The 21,007-nt window shown below is 40.6% G+C and overlaps 2 protein-coding genes across 8 annotated transcripts in view; both read right to left on the reverse strand.

The window, feature by feature from the left end:
• Positions 1–44: 44 nt before the first annotated feature.
• Positions 45–20,674, reverse strand: LOC104017309 (methyltransferase-like protein 21E). 7 transcript variants are annotated; one of them, XM_087756329.1, is made up of 6 exons: positions 20,533–20,656; positions 19,546–19,849; positions 18,697–18,781; positions 4,582–4,739; positions 1,929–2,046; positions 45–1,008 (listed from the first exon to the last, which is right to left on the reverse strand). In XM_087756329.1, the coding sequence occupies exons 3-6, from the start codon at positions 18,764–18,766 to the stop codon at positions 584–586; spliced, it is 771 nt and encodes a 256-aa protein (XP_087612455.1). In that variant the 5' UTR covers positions 18,767–18,781; positions 19,546–19,849; positions 20,533–20,656; the 3' UTR covers positions 45–583. The 7 variants fall into 7 exon arrangements, with proteins under 7 accessions (XP_087612455.1, XP_009468606.1, XP_087612452.1 ...); XM_009470331.2 differs by lacking the exon at positions 19,546–19,849 and having other exon boundaries at positions 20,533–20,642; XM_087756326.1 differs by lacking the exons at positions 19,546–19,849; positions 20,533–20,656 and adding an exon at positions 10,940–11,022 and having other exon boundaries at positions 18,722–18,744.
• ERCC5 (ERCC excision repair 5, endonuclease) overlaps positions 4,686–21,007 on the reverse strand; it is a 32,022-nt gene continuing 15,700 nt past the window's right edge. The window contains exon 16 of the mRNA XM_087756315.1: positions 4,686–4,739. Within this exon, the coding sequence (XP_087612441.1) occupies positions 4,701–4,739 (39 nt within the window). The 3' untranslated portion in view covers positions 4,686–4,700. The remainder of the gene's footprint in view (positions 4,740–21,007) is intronic.

Consider the following 21,007-nt stretch of genomic DNA (forward strand, 5'->3'; position numbering starts at 1 on the left):
AATCTAAATAAAAAATGGAAGGGGAAGAAAGCATAATCATTACATCAAAAGGTAACTAATATATTCTGTCCCTTCATTATGACAGTATATTTTCCAGATGGGGTTTTTTTCAGCTAATTTAATGTCCTATAAAGGCCATTCAAAGGAAGGATTTACATGATAGTGAGAACAGGGAAAGATCAGATTTAACACCACAACTTTTAAATACAAAGATTTATCATAGTCTTAAGTTTCAGCTGATTTGTTGATCTTATAAGACATTGTTCAAAGCTGCAATTGAAAACTACTGGAAATATTCATTACACAACCCATAACAATAATGGTAAGACTTGTGAAAGTTACTAGTGCTGTCAGCTTAGCGCATAAAAGTCAGGAAAACATCAGATACATTTATTCTGTGTATAAAACTATCAGCAAATTGAATTTAGGAATTTGTTAGGGATGCACTAGGAATCTGCTGTTTCGTTTTAGCTATGTCTAAAAATGTCATTCATGCAGGTTTTAGCAGCTGCTAACATGGAAATTATTAAAAACAGAACAAGCTGCAGAACAGCTGAAACTGTCACCTCCCTGTATCTCTCTTTCAGACCATCAGTTGGGAAGGTCTGGCTTTCATCCTGCCTTTCCTCATGGCCTTATACAAGGTTATGTTCAAACTGGGGAAATTAGAAATCACCTCTAAGTCAAACAGTGTCTGAAATCTGCCCACAAATTGGTTCTCTTTGTCCAACCTAAATTTCATAGCCCACAGAATAACAGTGTCATTCTTGCACAAGTGATCAAAAGTTAGGAGCAGTTCATCCAGGAAGGGATGGTGGTAAACTACATCAGCAGCCATAATGTAGTCAAAGTGACAGGAAGACCTAGGAAAGTTCTTTTCCAGATCTATTCCCCAAGATAGTTCCTTAACATGAGGCTGGTGCTTGCACTTCAGCTTTGTATTTTGGAGAACGTTGTGCTGAAGGTTTCCCAGCAGTTCTGGCAAATCTGTGGCAGTCACAAGTGCACCTGTGACAGGGAGAAAACCAACACAATCTTTGAATATACTTCAAGACTTGAGTAAAAGCCCATTCACAAAAGCCGCTGCACAAGGAACTGATTTTACCAGGTTGCTCTCACTGAGAGGAACAAAACAATGTAAATGCTCCCAATAGCCCTTAGCCATTGTGCTTAAAATAAATATTTAGTTCCCAGCAGTTCTACTCTACAGATTGCCATCTAAATGCAGCTGGGGATGGATAGGGAGAAATAAGATACTTACTGTATCTTGATATCATATTGGTTAAAAGTACAGTGAGTGACTAGGGATTGAAGAATACCAGTTACTGACTCCAAGAAGTCAGCATGAGATTTAAGCATTGCCTCAGGTGCTTTCCTTTTCACATAGGAAGAAGCTTTCTCAGACTACAGAAAGCTAAAATTCTGTTAAAATGCAGAAGTCACTGATCTGGATTACTCTTGAGGAAGAATAGGCTACCATGAGAGAAAACACAGCAGTGTCTGTAGCAGAAAAATCAAGTTGCTGATCAGTTGCTGAAAGAAAAAGCTGAGCACAAATGGAAAGAAAGTGACCTGGCATCCATGAGCTGTTTGGCCAATGGAAGGTGATGCATTGGTCATACCTACATCTGGCTTCATCTGGTTGCTACTGACATCCTGTGAGGCCACTACTTTCTTATTTTGGTCCCCTGTTTAACACTGTTAATGATATCATCTACTAGGGCCTCCTTTATTGCATCACTACACTCACAGCTTTACAGAAAAAAATAACAGAGCAGGTTTTCAAAAAAGCCTTTTGGAATTTACTTTTTCTTGCTCTTGGAATCTTTCAAACAACGGTCTTTTAGAAGAACTGAGCCACTTCCTTTGTTCTGCAGTATTCACTGAGAGATGTTTCCAAGAGCATAAGAGCAATGGCATGCACTCACCCAGTAAACTGGCTACTATGGAGACCAATCCAGTTCCAGCTCCAATTTCAATCACATTTTTGTCAAGCAAATTGTATTGTTCAGAATTCGTTTCCAAAAAATAACACAGAACAAGAGCCTGTAGGGGAGGGAATTCATGAACATACTGAACAAATAAATAAAATAAATGCCTTCACTAAACATGTATTGTCATTTAAAAGCATGCAAAAAAATTCTTGTCTGTTCAAAAATTCATGTCTGTTCAAATGAGCAATATTCATTCAAGCGCTGTCCCTAAAGGATCACAGCTTACCATGATCTTTGAGCTCTATAGGCTGACAAAATAAATGCCACAGCATGCCTCAGTATAGGCTTGCAAGGCATTACAACCAGAAGGAACAACTGCAATTATCTGATCTGTCATGCTGCATAACATGAGCTATAATATTCCAGTCAGCAATTACTGCTTATAACTGCAGTTACTTCTAGTTGAGTTAAAATGTGTCCTTCACAAAGACATCTTGATATAAGGATTGCTTCTGAGAGAAAACCCACAACGACCCCTGTTAAGCTCTTCCAATAGTTAATTATTTCTAACAATAATTAATTACCATAATGATTCAAAAGGGACCAGTAGATTTAGCCCTTTTCTTCCAGTTCGCTTTCAGTTTCTATGTGCTTACCTTGTTAAGCTTAGCAAACTTTTATAGCAAACAAAGCCACAAAGAACCCTCTACAACAGTGTCCTTATATATGCATTTATAAACCATGATTAAGAAGCTTCTTCCACTTTTCTGCCCTGTCTCATACTGACCAATGACTCTTAGTTCACTATTGAAATAGAAATTGCTAATTTTATTTCTCTGGCAAAGATAGTTTCCAGTTTGTCTCCCACATTTTTTCCAGACTTCAATAATTATATAGTCTCCATTGACAAATACATATGATGGTTGCCACATTTTCTTGCAATACAGATGACTGTTTGCAAAGGCAATTATTAGTGGCTTAGTCTGGCGCAGCAAAATTACACTCTTAGTTTTGCTTTTAACCAGTTAAAAAGCAGAAGGAAAGGAACTGGACTGTTGACCCAATTTTATGCTAGAAATTCAAACAAAGTTATTGCTTTCTACCTCTTAATTCGGAGCAAAAAGAGTAGGGTCTTTCATGCGAATTACATATATCTCATAAGCAACAAAGCTTTGATATAGAGATAAGTCTGTGAGCACCAGGAGTTATTAAAGCCGGGTTCCTAAAGATTGTGTCTGATGTTTGACTGGCATTTAAAAACACATTACATTAAGATTTCCTGTTAGTTCCATATATTCTTATAATTTCTTCCCTTGGAGTTTTGCCATATTCTGTTGTAGAAATTGGCTGGCAGGATCAAAATTTCTGTGGGTTAAATTAGGGAAACTTTGAAATCTGACTTCCTTTCCATGAAACATGCAGAAACTTTATTTTCCTTCAAGTTTCTGCCCTCTTGATAAATTTGGCTGATATTTTTCAGAAGAGTTCAAATACTGCTGGATGGAACAGGAAGGGAGAATGTGAAGAGACACAGAGAGAAGGGCTGCCTTCCTTCCACAGCAAAACTGGCTAAACCCTTCCAGGAAAAAAAAAAATATATACTTTTCAGTACAGCCCATGATTTTGTGAGAATAATTGGCAGTCAGCCAACCTTTTCTTGAAGACATGCACTGAGGCCACGAAGAGATATAGTATAAATGACTTGTCCAGGTCTGCTAAGACAAGGAAAATTGTTTGGAGTTCAAAACAGCAGAGTACGCTAGCTCTCCTCAGCTGAACTATGGCCATACTTCTTAAAAACAGTATGATCCTAGGAGGCTGATACCATTGGGACAGAAATGGAGCCTCCTGGGTTTTAGTCGTCTCCTCCTATAGGGGCTCCTGAAGATGGTTCAGTTTCAGGAATGTTTTCGGAATGCCATAAGTGTCAATGGTGCATCATGGCACCTCCCTGACTGCAGTGATTCCCTTCACTCTTAATTATTTCAAAAAAGTCGGTTAGCTGCATTGCACAGATTCAAAACCTTGAAGAAGGTTCTTTGTATGGTGGGCATGGTGATGGTTCTTATATCAAGAGCCAAGGACAATGGTTCTCTCCCACTAGATTTCTGGCTGCTTAAGAAACTGAAAGCTCCAGCTGAACCTTTTCCCATGTCTGTGTATTTACAAGGTAAATTTGTTTCTCACATGAATAGGTTGAGTAGCTTCTATGAGTGCTAATACCTTGTGAGCTCATCTCACAGCTGTTTCTACAACCTGGATCTGCCTGCTATACAGCTGTCTATTTATAAAATGTACAGAAATGTAATCATCATAAGACTGCCATATTTCCTGCAAAATATGCTTGTAATTGGCCAATAGGATCAAAAGTTACTAGTAGGTGAGCAGGGACACACGATCATACATCTTGTATGACGGGCACGAACAAGAAATACCATTTAAGCTTTGAGAACTAGGAATCCATATGAAAGCAGGCTAAATTCAGGTTTGGGATTTGCAGAACGCAGACAGGGAAGCACAGAATGTTTTCCTTAGGTTTACAGCATACAGCAAAACATATTTATCATGCAAAATATATTTATCATGCAAAACAAACTAAAGAAGACTCCAAAACTAAAAACATAACAATACTGCATAAATATTGTACCGATGGCCAGACGACTGCCCCGTAACAATCAGTGGCTTCTGTAATTCTTATCTCATGGCCAGCAAAGTAAAAGCCTTCCCAGGCTTTATGAGTTATGAGAGCAGGAAAAAAACGCCTTCTCATGATTTCTGCAACTGTCTGTTCATCTTCTTTTTCCCCTGGAAGCAAAAGTATAAAAGGTCAAACAGGTTGAGTGGACTGATAATGAAACTACCAATTGATATTGAAAAGCTGATTTGGAAGCAAGAATGTTACTTGAACAGAATAGGTCAGAAAGGCCTACCCCCTGTATCATGACCACCCCCACGAGGAAGAAAAGATGGGTTATAGTTGTAGGTGACTCCCTTCTAAAGGGAACAGAGGGTCCAATATGCCAGACAGACCCTCCTCTTAGGGAATTCTGCTGCCTCCCTGCGGCCCAGGTTAAGGACATCGCTGGGAAACTTCCTAGCCTGGTACAGCCCTCGAATTATTACCCATTAATGCTCTTCCCATGTGGGTGGCAATGAAGCTGCAACGGGTAGTCCAAGGGTAATCCAAAGAGACTTCAGGGCCTCGGGACAGTTAGTAAGGGAATCTAGAGCACAGGTTATTTTTCCCTCTCTCCTTCTAGTTGCAGGCAGGGACATTGGAAAAAGCAGAAGGGCCCAGTCCATTAATACACAGCTCTGTGGCTGGTGTCACCGACACTATTTTGGGTTTTTCAGTAATGGGATGGCCTACACGGCACCAGGCTTGCTGGCGTCAGGTGGGATTCACCTTTCTCAAAGGGGAAAGAGGGTCTTTGCTCACAAGCTAGTGGGGTTCATTGACAGAGATTTAAACTAGACTTGAAGGGGGAAGGGGATAATATCAGGCTTTCCCGTGACAAGCTGTGGGATGACACATCAACATTAGAGGGACAGGGTGCTAGCGAGGGCCCTCAGCCTGTTGCTCTGAGACATGCTGGCTATGCTGCAACACATGAAGTCTTATGGAGGTGAGACGGGCCTCCTGAGGAGCCAACAGGGAAACAGCAGTGAAATACCTCAAAGGAATTAAGGGGTGTTCCTCTAAAAAGGTGACATGGCTGACAGCCCAGCTGAAATGCCTCTACACCAATGCACGCAGCAACAAACAGGAGGAGTTGGAAGCCACCATGCTGCTAGAAAGCTATGACCTAGTTGCCATTACTGAAACTTAGTAGGACAAATCCCATGACTGGAGTACAGCTATCGATGGCTACAGGCTGTTCAGAAGGGACAGGTGAGGAAGGAGGGGTGGAGGCATTGCCCTCTATATCAAAAAATGGATAAAGTGTGAAGAGCTGTCACTGAAGAACAGCCACAAGCAGGTTGAAAGCTTATGGGTAAGAATCAGAGACAGAGGCAACAAAGGGAACCTTGTGGTTGGTGTCTACTACAGGCCGCTTGATCAAGGGGAGCTATTGATGAAGCCTTCTTACTCCATCTATAGAAGGCATCGTGCTCACAGGTTCTCGTCCTGCTAGGGGACTTCAACCACCCCAACATCTGCTGGAAAACTAGCACAGTGAGCTGTAGGCAATCCAGGAGACTCCTGGAATGCATTGACGATAACTTCTTAAGCCAGGTAATAGACAGCCCTACCAGATGGGATGACCTGTTGGTCACCAACACAAGTGAGCTAATCAGTGATGTCAATTCTGGAGGCAGCCTGGGCTGCAGTGATCATGCACTGGTGGAGTTCGCAGTCCTGAGGGATATGGGTCAGGCAAAGAATAAAATCAGGACCCTGAATTTTAGGAAAGCAAACTTCCAGCTCTTCAAGGACTTAGTCAGTAAGACCCCTGGGAAACTGTCGTCAGGGACAGGGGAGCAAAACAGCTGGCAAATCTTTAAGGACGCTTTCCATAGAGTGCAAGAGCTCTTGATACCCAGGCATAAGAAATCAGGAAAGGAAGGCAAGAGACTGGCATGGATGAGTCAAAACCTGCTGGTCAAACTAAAGGACAAGAAGGAAATGCACAAGCAGTGGAAGCAAGGACAGGTATCCTGGGAAGAGTATAGGGATGCTACCTGGTTGTGGAGCGATGAGGTCAGGAAGGCCAAGGCGCGGATGGAGCTGAACTTGGCAAGGATGCAAAGAATAATAAGGGCTTCTACGAGCATATCAGCCAGAAAATGAAGGTCAAATAAAGCATACCCACCCTGATGAACATGACTGGCAAACTTGTAACAACGGACGAGGAGAAGGCTGAGGTACTCAACAACTTCTTTGCCTCAGTCTTCACTGGCAATCTCTCTTCCCACAACAAGTGGGGGAGCAAAGTCCCTCCCACTGTAAGAGAAGATCAGGTTCATGACCACCTGAGGAACGTGAACATAAGTCTATGGGACCTGATGAGATGCATCCCAGAGTCCTGAGGAAATTGGCTGATGTAGTTGCCAAGCCACTCTGCATCATATTTGAAAAGTCACGGCAGTCAGGTGACTGGAAAAAGGGAAACATTGCACCCATTTTTAAAAAGGCTAGAAAGGAAGACCCTGGGAACTACCGACCTGTCAGCCTCACCTCTGTGCCTGGGAAGATCATGGAACAGATCCTTCTAGAAGCTATGCTAAGGCACATGGAGGACAGGGAAGTGATTCAAGACAGCCAGCATGGCTTCATCAAGGGCAAGTCCTGCCTCACCAACCTAGTGGCCTTCTATGATGGAGTGACTACATCAGCGGACGAGGGAAGAGCTACGGATGCTGTCTATCTGGACTTCTGCAAGGCCTTTTGACACAATCCCCCACAACAGTGTTGTTGGACTGTTCTGTGGATGAGGAATTGGTTGGATGGTCGCATCCAGAGAGTAGTGGTCAACAGCTCAATGTCCAGATGGAGACTGGTGACAAGTGGTGTCCCTCAGGGGTCCATACTGGGACCAGTACTGTTCAGTATCTTCATCAATGACACAGACAGTGGGATCAAGTACAACTTCAGCAAGTTTGTAGACAACACCAAGCCGAGTGGTGCAGTTGACACACCTGAGGGACGGGATGCCATCCAGAGGAACCTGGACAAGCTGGAGAAGTGGGCCCATGTGAACCACATGAGGTTCAACAAGGTCAAGTGCAAGGTCCTGCATCTGGGTCAGGGTAACCCCTGGTACCAAAACAGGCTGGGGGATGAAGAGATTGAGAGCAGCCCTGCCAAGGAGGACTTGGGGGTACTGATAGATGAAAAGCTGGACATGACCCAGCAATGTGCACTCACAGCCCAGAAAGCCAACCATACCCTGAGCTGCATCAAAAGAAGCGTGGCCAGCAGGTCGAGGAAGGTGATTCTGCCACTCTGCTCCACTCTGGTGAGACGCCACCCTGGAGTACTGCGTCCAGCTCTGGAGTCCTCAGCACAGGAAAGACATGGACCTGTTGGAGCGGGTCCAGAGGAGGGCCACAAAAATGATCAGAGGGCTGGAACACCTCTCCTATGAAGAAAGGCTGAGAGAGTTGGGGTTGTTCAGCCTGGAGAAGAGAAGGCTCCGGGGAGACCTTATTGCATCCTTTCAGTACTTAAAAGGGGCTTATAAGAAGATGGGGACAAACTTCTTAGCAGGGCCTGTTGCGATAGGACAAGGGGTAATGGTTCTAAACTAAAAGAGGAGAGATTCAGACTAGATATAAGGAAGAAATTTTTTATGATGAAACACTGGAACAGGTTGCCCCATCCCTGGAAACATTCAAGGTCAGTTTGGCTGGGGCTCTGAGCAACCTGATCTAGTTGAAGATGTCCCTGCTTATTGCAGCAGGGTTGGACTAGATGGCCTTTAAAGGTCCCTTCCAACCCAAACTGTTCTATGATTCTATGAATGTGAATTACATCTGTGAATAAAAATACATTTCACCATTAATGATTAGCATGATACATGGGAATTCTCCTGAATTCTAATTGAAGTTTTCAGTTTATGACTAAATAATTTCTTTCCCATTTTGCTGAAGAAGCCAAGTTCATAAAAAGTAAAGTGGAATGTTACCATATATTGCTTTCCACTTCAGCAATCAAAGGAACTTTTTTAACTTCTTTTTCCCTTCAAGAACAGCTGCCCTAGTATAGACACTCATGGTCTTATGTGCCCAGATTTTTTATTATTTTCCATATCCTTTTACTGTTCATTTTCCCCACATTATGGTTCTTTTTGACAGTAAACAAAAGGAGCCACAGTATCATTTATAAGTCTGTCACAAAACTTGTGAAACAGATCCTAGCAACACAAATTATACCAGACAGGAGCAAAAGCACTAGTGTTATCAGGGAAGCTTATCCACCCACCCCAACAGAGCCCTGTCAGAGGGATTCTTTCCAGTTGGCTTGATATCCTGAATGCCAACCGTGTTGCTAAGCAAAGGATATTTATGATAGCTAACATAATCCTGGATAAGTCTTCTAACAGGAGAGGATTCATTCTTTTTTAGCTGAATACCAAGCCAGCTTCAGCTTTGCCATCATCGCACAAAGCTGCACCACAATGTTACAAAAAAAAAAAAAAAAAGTAAGTAAGTGAAGCTGTCCAGAGCATTTTCTCAGCAAAGTCTAAAATCATTCCAAGTTTTCACAGGAAATTTGCTTTCACAGCCAACTATGATCTCTTGGCAAATTAGCTAAAGGAAAACATGTTTACAAGCTACACCTCCTAGAAAGCATGCTAGAGATTTAGATAACTGGGTTACAATCTTGTCCAAAGCAGAGTTTCTGTATCAAGCCTGCAGTTGCCATTGAAATCACAAATATCAAGATGGGATCTGCATAGAAACTGCAGGCCCAATGGCTATTAAAAATTAAAACACGTATGTTTTCATCAGCATAAAACACATTCATCTACCAAAGATTCTTCACTTTTTCTTCCCCCTCAAATCACTGCAGTTACAGGACATGATGGCCTCAAGTGTTGCCATTTGCTCTGCCATATGCCTCAGTGTTTTTATTGCCATAACCTATTGACAAAGCCTCTCTCCCTTCCTTGTCAGAAAGACCAAGGAACAGAAGCAGGCATGAACAAAGAAAGAGATGATACCAAACAAAAACACATCAGCAAGATGTTCAGTCTCATTAGCCAGTGCTTTAAGCTTGTAACTCAACTTACTCTAAGCATCAGAGGAAACTAGAGAACAGCAACAAACAAGGAAGAAAAAACAAAAATGTTCATGTTCAATCTTATTATGTTGACACTAAGACATAATCTGAAAGTTAAAAAAAAAAACTAAACAAAAAAAACCCCAACAACAAAAAAACAGCTAACCAACCCACGGTACTCCAATATTTATTGGGGGGTGGGGTGGGGGGGAACCCTAATCATGGGATACAACAAAATTAAAAATAATGTAATGCATATACTACTGGAAAAAATATAAAGAGTATAATTGTATAAAGATAAATAAAATAGTCAACATTGAAACTATGATATTTTAAGAGGTTAGGAAATAAGTGGTATGTGGCAGGCCTTTACGTCTTCTGCAAGCCTCTAATGTTAAGTTGAGAGAAAACACATGCGTCATTGTGCCTGCAAGCAGGGAACTCTGCACAAACTTGAGTTAAGTGCCAGAGAAATGCTGCTCCAGGGCAAAATTGATCTTTTTTCATGAAAGAATTAATATGAAGCTGTCTTATATTAAATACACTTACGATATGTGCAATATCATCCTGTTTCCAGGCATACCAGAGATAGCCTGTTTTTAATCTTCTCTGACTGCTTAGAGCAGTCTGATCTTGTTCTGTGATCAGTACTAGCTGTGGAAGTAAAAAGCTATTCCTTCTATTACCTCCCAATTACAACCATTTTTCTTGATTCTTTCTCCCTTGACATCTGTTTTGGACCCAGTTTTGTTGAGAAGCCATAACTTATTAAGTCTTAACTTATAAAGCTTCTGCCAGAAGATCTATAAAACTTTAGCAGTATTACAGCTAGCCCTCTAGTGTTCAATAAATATTTCCCGCCTATTCCCTACATTATCAGCAATCTTTCTACTTAAGGCTTGCATAGCACCTACACTAACAGAGTTTGTAGGCCACTGCTCCCTACCTGAGCTAAACTGTCCACACCTCTGAAAGAAGAATCCCAAATCTGCTGATTAATAGCACCACTTAAATCTTTGGCCGTCTTATCCCTTTGGTAATCCCCCACAGTGGTTATCTGGAGAAGTTTACATAATTATTATATTTTTGTCTTCCCTGTAAGAAGATCTTACTATTATGGAGGATCAAGAAGAATATTTGTTTCATCAGAGGCATCATATGGTAGACAGGCTTCAAAACCCTAATGAGAAATTTTATCAGGACCAGGATGCTAATGATTCCCACAAAGAGTGCTGACAAAATAAGGAGTGCAGACTTTTAGTGAGATTTGCTTACTTACATATAAGTTTCCCTTCATACTGCAAGAGGCATTCTTCTATTTTCCGCTTTATATCTTTCAGAATAACTAAACTTCTTGTGGGACTGCACAAAAGGAAAGAAATTAATTTTTCTGTAATGGCCTTCAGAGCAGTCAGAACAGAAAAATAACAAACTAGTGGGAAATCTCTCACGCAAAGAGAAAATTGTTATCAGATTAAGAAAAATCCAAGTGAGATGAAGTCTTTTAATACCTGCAAACATTGAGAAAGTTCTTTCTTATTTCTTATAGCGTTAATTTCTTATAGTGTTCTTTGAAATATTTCAGGTAAAGTATTGTTTATCATAAAAGTCTAATATCTTTGGAGCATGTTCTCTGAACTCCCTTGATTTTAAGTTAACATCAGGGCTGAGGGAGAAAAGTCATATACTGCTGACACATCTTGCACTATATCAACCACATCATTAAGAAAACAATGTAAACATCATTCTCAAAGGCAAAGCAATCATCATTATTACAACTGAAACGTGAACATAGTTTTCCAAAGAGACATACTAAATCATGAGGAAGACTGGAGCTGTGAAGTCAGCGGCAGGTTAGAGAAACGCGTGTCAAGCTGCAAAATCTTGTGTAGGCAACCAGAGGATTTTGCTGACACCTTCAAATGTCAAATGAAATGTTTTATATTAGAACAAAATCTAAAGAAAGAAAAGGACGCGAGTTCTGCTGAGACAGAGTTGGAGAACTCCTTCAAGTGGGGAAGGGAAAGCAGAAAGAAAAAAACAGGAGACAGACCAGGTCAGAATGGAACAAGTTGCAAACTCCAGCATCTTTTTCTTTAATTATTAAGCAAATCACACAAACGGGCCTTAGGCTATCTTTATCTTCATACTTTTTGCTTGGAATGAGTAGAAATAGTGCCTGTTTAGAAATGTGCTACATGATCAACTGTTTCCTTTACACCAATTGTCACATAAAATCATGCCTGGGAATACACAGCTCCATCAGGAAACGGTAACCTTAAAATTCAGTTGGGTATCTTCCATCAATTAATAGCATACGTTATATCTCTCACTGCATAACTAATAATACTGCCTACATTAATGCATTCTCCACTGAATAAAAAAGGATCAGAGACAGGCACTGTTAAACAGCACGTAAAATGCAGGAAAAGCAGCAAAGACAAGGGGGCTGAATTAAAATTATATTTAAAAAAAAAAAAAGATACTACTGTCTAGATACCTGAATTAAAACGTGGCTAAAAAATGAAGTAAAATGGCTCTTCCACATAACAGCTGTGAAGAATATACTAGCAGTCAATATCTCCATTTTCAGACTCATTCACAAATAGTACAAAGAGTAAGAAAACGTCCTCCAAGTACGTTGCTAATGGATTAGGATGGCATTAATTCAGAAACAATAGTTTCACCCAATGATTCATCAAAACAACCTACAAGGGAAAAATACAGATTAGTCTCTTTCAAGTGCTGGCCTGACCCTACTTAATCTCTTGAGGTCACATGGTGTCACAGCCCAAGGTGATAAGGAAATAAGACCCAGCCATCTTCTGCTTCTCTCCTGCTTTGATGGATCTTCTCCAGCTGGCAAAAGGAATGAAATGCAAACCTTCATCATGAACTTGACCTGACAAAGTTCAGCCCTATAGCAACATATTCTCCCTTCTTCAGAAGCAATATAAATCTAAACTCTACAGATGAGAGTAAAGTTTACCATTTAGACTTTTACAAATATTTTAAGAACCATGTATCAACAGCTGTAAAGACATAAATGGTTCCTCTAAGACTTCTCAGCAATTGCCTTCGAGTTTGATGAGCACAGGAAGACTACCTATGCTGACATTACTGATTGAGTAATGCATGAGAGAAAGTTCCAAGAATTCATGATAGCCAGGACTCTTCAGATCTCCCCACTCGGGACACATGGAACTAGAGTCATCCAAAGTAAATATTCAAGATGTATTTTATATATACCAAAGTAAAGATTCAAGATGTATTTTAATATATATATAATATACACTACATATGTTATATATACATATACATATTTATATATATATATATATATAAATAGTTATCTATATATCCCAACCTCAAGAAAATACCTGCAGAAAGGTCAGTAAGAAAACAGATCTGCAACCAGTTCTGTAACTGTTAGAGATGACTGGAGAAGAGTTACATTCCTATTTGATGATAGGAATCATCAGAAGGTAGCCCTGTGAATCCATCTGGGTATTTACAATGGCTCAGAAGTTGTTTACCCCAAATCTACATTAGGTCTCAATTCTAAGGGACTCTGGAGTCACAATTTTTACTGAGCTACTGACATCTCAGAATCAGAGCCCTGGTCTTGCAAGCATTACAGACGGCTCCATGGAAACATACGCAATCCTGAATCACAGAATAGTCCCCAAATTCCAGGTGGTATCACTTTAGTATCTTTATTTCATTCCACTTATTTCTGTTTCATTCCATTACATTACAGCCTAAGGACCCTTAAAGGAAGGGGTTAGGAGCGAAATCTAATCATGCCCTTCCTTGACTTTCCAGAAGTCAGATGTAACCTACACCTTTCTAAGAATATAAAGCAAAGTACTGTTCCAGTAGTTATCTAAACTACACAGTTAATTTTTCCTTACTTCATCCCTACCTACAAAGAGGGAAATGATCATGTAACCGAGAGCAGGTATTCCAGTATATTCATTACAAGCTCAGCCTGCTGAAGTGATGGCAATGATGAGGTATATTATATTGATTAAACTGAGATGCTACAACAGGGTAATATAATGCTTGAAACTCGACACTCTGAAATGCAGAAATACAAAACTGCCACACATGGGCAGCCTCTTCTCAGCCAAGAGACAAGATGCACTTAGCTCAGAGCATGAGGAGGCAAGAACAGGACAGGGGTATGCTCACAGTATCCAGTCTATGTATTTACCCAGGCTTGAGGGGTACGTTTTCAATTTGAAATTCACACCACCGATATCCCAGCCCCATTCAAGTCACGGGTCATCCAAAACCATTAGAAGGCTGAAAATAGAAGTACCGTAGTCAGATTATCTCATAAACACGTAATAATTCAAATGTGCCAGCTACTCCCCTTGTTACTTCATCGTGTTTGTCTGTCATTGAAAACATCTTCAGGTTTAGGCTCAGCAGCTATTTAATCTCTAAAGATAACTAAATGATTTCCCTTTGACTACAAAACCAGACTGTGTTCTTAAATTAGATGGTCTAATGTACATTATAAAAGGCCGACAGCCAATTTCCTGATGGATAGGAAGGCTCTGGATGAGTAATTTAGACACTGTAAGCCATTGTCTAGTCTGATCTTTCATATCTCTTACCTTGCTCAGTCAAGAGGGCTTTGTGCCATTGAACGCTCTTATTTCCTTGTAATGACATGCCAGAACGCGCCAGGTACCACAGCCAGTGGAACAGAAGGGACTCAATGAAATGCCTGCCAGTTTTCCCCTAGCAATATTTCTGGATTTCTAAAATATTTCTTTGAGGAAAGGACCTGAAAGTAACCTAACAACACCAATCCATCCAAACATACCACTTTTTTCGTGTGGCAGTTGAGAAACATTTAATTTATTGTTGAAATGCAGCTACAGTAAAGGGGAAAGATGTGAAAACAGATAAGACAGACACATGGCTGAGAGGGAAAAATATGTTAGACTTCTCTACAGAGTTAACGCATGCTTTGATTATTTGAGTGTTGCCTCCAACTTCTGTTCTATCCATACACAAGAAGTTTCCATTTGAGTTTAGTAATGTCTTCAGCAAAAGCAGGTCTACTTGTTGGGGAGAGAAAAGGAACAGAGAAGTGTTAATTCAAATTAGTACACCTGATGTTTACTATAGTATTTGAATGCTGCCACTTTCAAACAAAAGAGCTCAGACATAGGTTACTATAAGATAGCCAAGAGGTATTTTTAGACTATTCTGCCTTGCTGTGAAGGTGCAGTTTAGCTCTAATCACTCCTTAATTGGGTTATACTCAAGTCTTATTCCACACTACCTCTTTTAGGTTTTTTTTTTTGTTTGGAGACAGCTTGTTGCTTCAGAAGAGTAGAATTTGAGTTCTGATATTTCAGGTCAATCCTGCAGTGAAGAAAAAAAAAATGTAGGTAACTAATGATGTGACTTCTATGAGTTTGGGGGTTTTTTTAATGCTTTTTAGATGAGAATTAATGGAAGAGATGGTTTGGTACATTGTGTTTTTTTTAAAGATAGAAGCATAATTCAAAGCTAAGAGATAAAAAAGAGGAAGATGAAAGAAGGGAAGGTAGGTGGTGGGAAGATATAGCAAAAGTGTCATTTATATACAGTATAAATAGGGTCATTTTTTAACCAGCACTGTTAATAGCAAAATCCACTATATAAAGAATGGTTCAGCAATTTAAGGACTCAGAAAATGGAGGAACTGGGTGCTGGACCTTCCTCAGAAGGATTCAAATTCACAACTCACTCACCCGACGGGTGTGTTCCAGCCACCTTACAGGAGCAGGTGCTTCCCCTCCCTTCCATCACCACCAGAGGTGGGCCATCAGGAAACTAGGATTGCAAGAATCATGCTAAAAGGACAACAAGCAAGGAAAAGCCCAGCTATGAACTGGGCGCTCAGTTGTGAGGAGGCAGACTTGGGCTCCACACTCTGGTCTCAGGATGTTTTTCACATTTTACGGTGAAGTCTTTGAAGTCAGTGGAAAAGTGTCAGTGGGGAAGGGAGTGAGAAAGATAAGCATCTTTGGAAGTAACCCAGGAAATAGGAACGAGACACTAAGTCACTCCCCTCTTCCCAGCTGAATATCTTAACTTCTAAGTTACAGGGTGTCCTGGTTTCAGCTGGGATAGAGTTAATTTTCTTCTTAGTAACTGGCATCATGCTGTGTTTTGGATTTAGTATGAGAATAATGTTGATAACACACTGATGTTTTAGTTGTTGCTAAGTAGTGCTTACACTAGGCAACGACTTTTCAGCTTCTCATGCCCTGCCAGCAAGAAGCTGGGAGGGGGCACAGCCAGGACAGCTGACCCAAACTGGCCAAAGGGCTATTCCATACCATATGACATCATGCTCAGTATATAAACTGGGGGAGTTGGCCGAGGGGGTAGTGACTGCTGCTCAGGAACTAGCTGGCCATCAGTCGGCAGGTGGTGAGCAATTGCATTGTACATCACTTGTTTTGTATATTCTATTACTATTATTAATAATAATTATTATTATTATTTTCCCTTCCTTTTCTGTCCTATTAAACTCTCTTTATCTCAGCCCACGAACTTTACTTTTTTTTCCCCCCGATTCTCTCCCCCATCCCACTGTGGGGGAGTGAGCGAAGGGCTGTGTGGTGTTAGCTGCCTGCCGGGTTAAACCACAACACAGGGTTAGGCTGCTTCTTACTTGCCTCCATTCCAACTATGTCCCACTTAAGGCACCTTTCTGGACTCCACCCAGAGACTTGAAATGATTGCAGGAATTGCCATCAATTAGGACATCTGTCAAGCAGGGTGAGCAGAAGGAGTCTGTCCCTTCTAAAATGCCAGGAGATATGTGAAGGTTACCAGGTCAGCATTTTCTCAGATATTTATGGATTAAAAACTGAGCCCTGGCCAAGTGAAGAGAGACGATGGAGTGTCAAGGACAAGTACGCCTTGCAAACTTGCTCTCCTCCTTTCATGTCAGAGATAAAATCATTCTGGGGTGAATTTATATAATGCAACTGTGGTAAAGTAGTTTAGTATCCCAAGAAATGAAGACGGGAGTGCAGAATCTGATCTCAGAAAAGTTTAGCCAAGGAGAGTTAAAGCTAATGATCAAAAGAAATCATGAGAGGAAAGAAAAGAGACGTCCAACAATGCAGATGTGACGGAGAACTGATTGGGTAAAGACACCAGAGGAAAGATCAGACTGGGTGAGGACCTACCTGTAAGCTGAGAACCAGCAGTAATGGGAATCATGAACAATAATAAAGAGTTTTAACCTGGAGAACTTGTGACAAGCCAGTTAAGAAGGAAAGGGGAAGGCACCAAATATAAAGACCTCAGACTAGAACTTGCAGAAAAACTGAACTGGAATAATAACCCCAAGAAAAAGAGATTGAGACTGGGTAGATGAAGTTACTGAAATGGGAATGGGGAAGGAGGCAGAGGAAAAGGATGAGAACAAGGAAGGCACAGGCTCAGGGTGATCAAGCAGGTAAGTCTCCGTGCAGCAGGTTCAGCACCCTTCACCTCCAGAACCTGGCATGGAATTTAATATGCCAAAGCCTGGTGTCAGATGAAACTGTAAAGATATCCCATTTTCCATTCATGTCTCCTCATCCTCTTAAACTAGTGTTCCTAGACATGGAAGAGAACCACCTGCTATTGCTATCAACACAGTTACTCTGTTAGCTAAGTGGAATATATTTGTGCATTTGATCTAAAGATTCTGTCCTACTGACTAATTTTGCATACATTGACCTAATGTCCCAGAACCCAATTTATTTTCATAATTCAAAAGCTAAAGAAATTACATGCGAACTCACTCTTCCCCACTCTGAATCCTGCATGAAGAGAGTATCAATATTAGAAAGCCAAGCTTACAGAAGCATAGAAATGCCTGGGCAACTTTACCTCAGCCCTCGTGTACTACGGAATACATGACGAGAGTCATCAATATTTCAGTCTTTAGTAGTTCTATCTTTAGTATTTATTCTTCTAGATATTTCTTCCCCCAACAATCATGCTTCATTGCATAGGATCAACTTGAGCTCTTTGTTCAAGTCAGAATTACACAATAGGAAAGTAAATTGCATTAAAGAAAATCTCCAGATTAAGGCAATCGAACAGTGCTTTGTGGAACAGCAATCTATACCAATCCCTATTAGGCATCTTGTCCAATGTCAGCTTTCCAGAGAAGGTCATCAATCTGGGGTACTTTGAAAAAAGTATTTGAAAGCAAAATAACAAGCATTCGTTTCAGTAAGCAAATAATTAGTTTTAAGTATTGCAGTCATGCCCAAAGCTCCACCTGGCCTTGCTGGACAGGTAGCAAAGCAAAACCGGACGCTGACCTCTCTTGAAAAAGCAGAAGCCCAAAAGCCTGGCTCTACATGGACCACGACTCAGCTGGGATTTTAAAAAAATATATTATGAAAAATAAAATAGTTTTTAGAAAAACAACTTCTTTCACATTCAGCTGTAGAACATAACTAGACCCCATCCCAAAACAACACACACACTTGCCCTAAAACTTTGCCTGCTCCTGGTGATCCCTAAAAAGGGGATTACTCATGATGCTTTAGGATCTTGAAAGATGTGCAGCTATGAACTTGCTTAAGAGAAAAAGCTGCCAACAGCCCCTGAAGGTATTTGAAGATCAGGTTTGAGGCTGTCTTGACAGAAACCAAGCTTGTAATAACCAGTTCTCCCTAACTGACACCCCACAAACAAACCTCTCCTGAATAGCTTGATCGTAGTCATGGCTTCATTCCCTGGAACCAGTCGCAGGCAAATAGCTGGAGGCCACATGCCAGGCACTGGTAGGAAACTGCCGGGATCAGAGTATGCCAGTATAGCAGATACTTACTGCATAGCCAGAATACTACAACAGCGCTATCTGTTGTATCTTCTGTACAAGTGCCATAAACACAATTCCTCAGAAAAAATGAATGAGAAGACAGCTCATTGTCAGCAAGGCACCTTGTTCCTTATACTTAACAATAGTCCTAAGTGCAACAAGAAAATATAGTGAAATAAGAAACATTTTACCTTCTTGTCTTTCCAATTCTCTTACCCGTTCATTTTTTAGATGATTATGTTTTGATGATGTCAAATCCATACTATGCCACAAAACCTGGGACAGAGAAACACAAGCCTGCCTGAATAAAATGACTTTATTTCTTTTTCCCCATATAAAACTTCTCAAAAAATGAAAATTATTTTTACATTTATTATGCTACAATTTACTTCTATTGATAATAAAGACATGTAGACACATAAATATTCAAAGCACCAGATACTGAATATTCAATATTCAATGCCTCAATATTCAAAGAACCAGAAGCAGCAAACTAGTTCAACTGTTCTACTCTCAGAGAGGAAAAAAGGAAAAAGCAAGTAGTTTGTTGTTTTTTTTTTTTAAAGAGCTTTGATAAATGTTTAAAAGTATTTTATGAAATTTTAAAATTAGAATCGATTCAAATCAGGGTTGGTAGGCTTACAAACGATTGAAAGGAAAGGTAGCAACAAGTGTCTGAAAGAGAAGAAAAATTGCACCAAAAGGATCTAATCTTGTTTGAATTGATTGGCTTGGAAGGGAAGGAAACAACCCGTTAGCAAAAGTTGCACATGACAAGAAGTAGGAAGCAGGATCTATAGACAACATGCAGAACAGAATGTGTATGTGCCTATATAAACAGACACAGAACATGCAGACTCGGGAGAAAAAAGTAACAGGAAAAGTACGACAGAGGACAACACAATTTTCAGCTGTCTGCAGAAAAGCAGACAGATAACCAATAGTCTCCAATTCTTGATATTTTACAATCAGAGAAACACTGAGTTCACAGAAGAAAAAAAAATAAAAATCAGTGCTCTGATAATTTTTAAAGCTCTTACACTGTTATATGGAAGTTTGATTGATTTTTGCAGGAATGGTTACAGGCAGCATACAGTTAACAATCTACAGATGTCTAAACACCCAACAGGGATGCAATTAAACAAGACAATGGGTGAAGGAGTATCTCTATCTAGTTAAAAAAAAAAAGCAATCAAAGTAAAAACATATGCTGAATATCAAGAAAACTTCTTCACAGTGCAAAGCCTTAGGCAGGTTTTCCTCTCAAAACTTCAGATGAAAGAGGACAGTATAGAACAGCCCTGTCTCGTTGGAGAGGATGCACCATACTCTCTTGACTTCACCCTACAAAAGACACACAGGATTAATGTTTAACTTTACTACCACAGTGCCGGCAGCCGTGACCTTATTTGAAGGTGAAAAATAACTTAGGGGGCTTCTACACATTACCATAACACATAGAACAAAAATACTACTATTATATTTATGTCTATTGATGAACTTAGCAATAGTAAGATCATTACATGGGGAAGAGAAGGAAGATTCAGTGGGATTCAAAGTCTTTGTGTGCATCGTCAGAATAACAAGTAGCATTAGAAACTGCTGGGACATTAAGCAGTAAATGTTACATACATCCATCAACTTGTCATCTACCTCAGAAGTATAAGACAGACAAATTTTCTTCCCATTAGAAGATAAAAATAACAGGTTAATCATCAGTCCCTTCGCATTCTGAAGGACAAGCAACATTGCACTATAAAATCACCCTAAAAGGGAAAACCTTTGTATTTTGTGGTCCTCTGCATTTTTTTTTTCCTTCTAAAAACATATTTTGAGGTACACTGAACTAGACAACAACCTGTCTGACTCTAACATACGAATTCAGGAGTACTACAAGCAACTAAACAGTGCAGAACAGCTCAGTTGCCGAGTTACGCTGTTTAAAGTAAAGATACACAGTAATTTAGAGTAAAAGCCACAGAGAAGCGAAATACCACCAGCATCCGCTCTGTTTCAGTCAACATTACCTGAATTTCTTGCAGCTTTCCGAAGATGGCACTCTAACAGAAAAGCCCTTCCCCGCCTGGTCGTTTCCCTCGCGGGCAGCCCCAGGCAGAAGGGTGCTCTGAAGCGCCTGTCACGCGTTGCCAACATCCCCGCGCCAGAAGCGATATTAAATCCCGACAGCTGCAGCACGAGCACGAAGCGGGCACCGCACGCCGCGTCCTTTACGTAAGGGAGCAGATTTCGTAACAGCAGTAGGCGCCCAGGCAAGGGAGCTCCAACCAACAAAGCGACTGACTTTGGAGCGTTTTTTACAAAAATAAGAGAGCGGTACAGTGTTAGTAAGCACTCACCGTTACTAAAAAGTAACCAAAGAGCTAAATATCATTCTTCAGTGTCAAAGGGGTCTTCCGAGCGCAACTTACCAAGGGGCAGGGATGTGTTTGTGGCAGGGGTATATAAATGCGTGCTCGCCTTGGAATGCAGAACCGTAGCCAG

Source organism: Nipponia nippon, unplaced genomic scaffold, assembly GCF_047370975.1.
Source record: "Nipponia nippon isolate SJK-2023a ecotype South Korea unplaced genomic scaffold, ASM4737097v1 scaffold_2, whole genome shotgun sequence".
In the NCBI taxonomy this organism is placed as follows: domain Eukaryota; kingdom Metazoa; phylum Chordata; class Aves; order Pelecaniformes; family Threskiornithidae; genus Nipponia; species Nipponia nippon.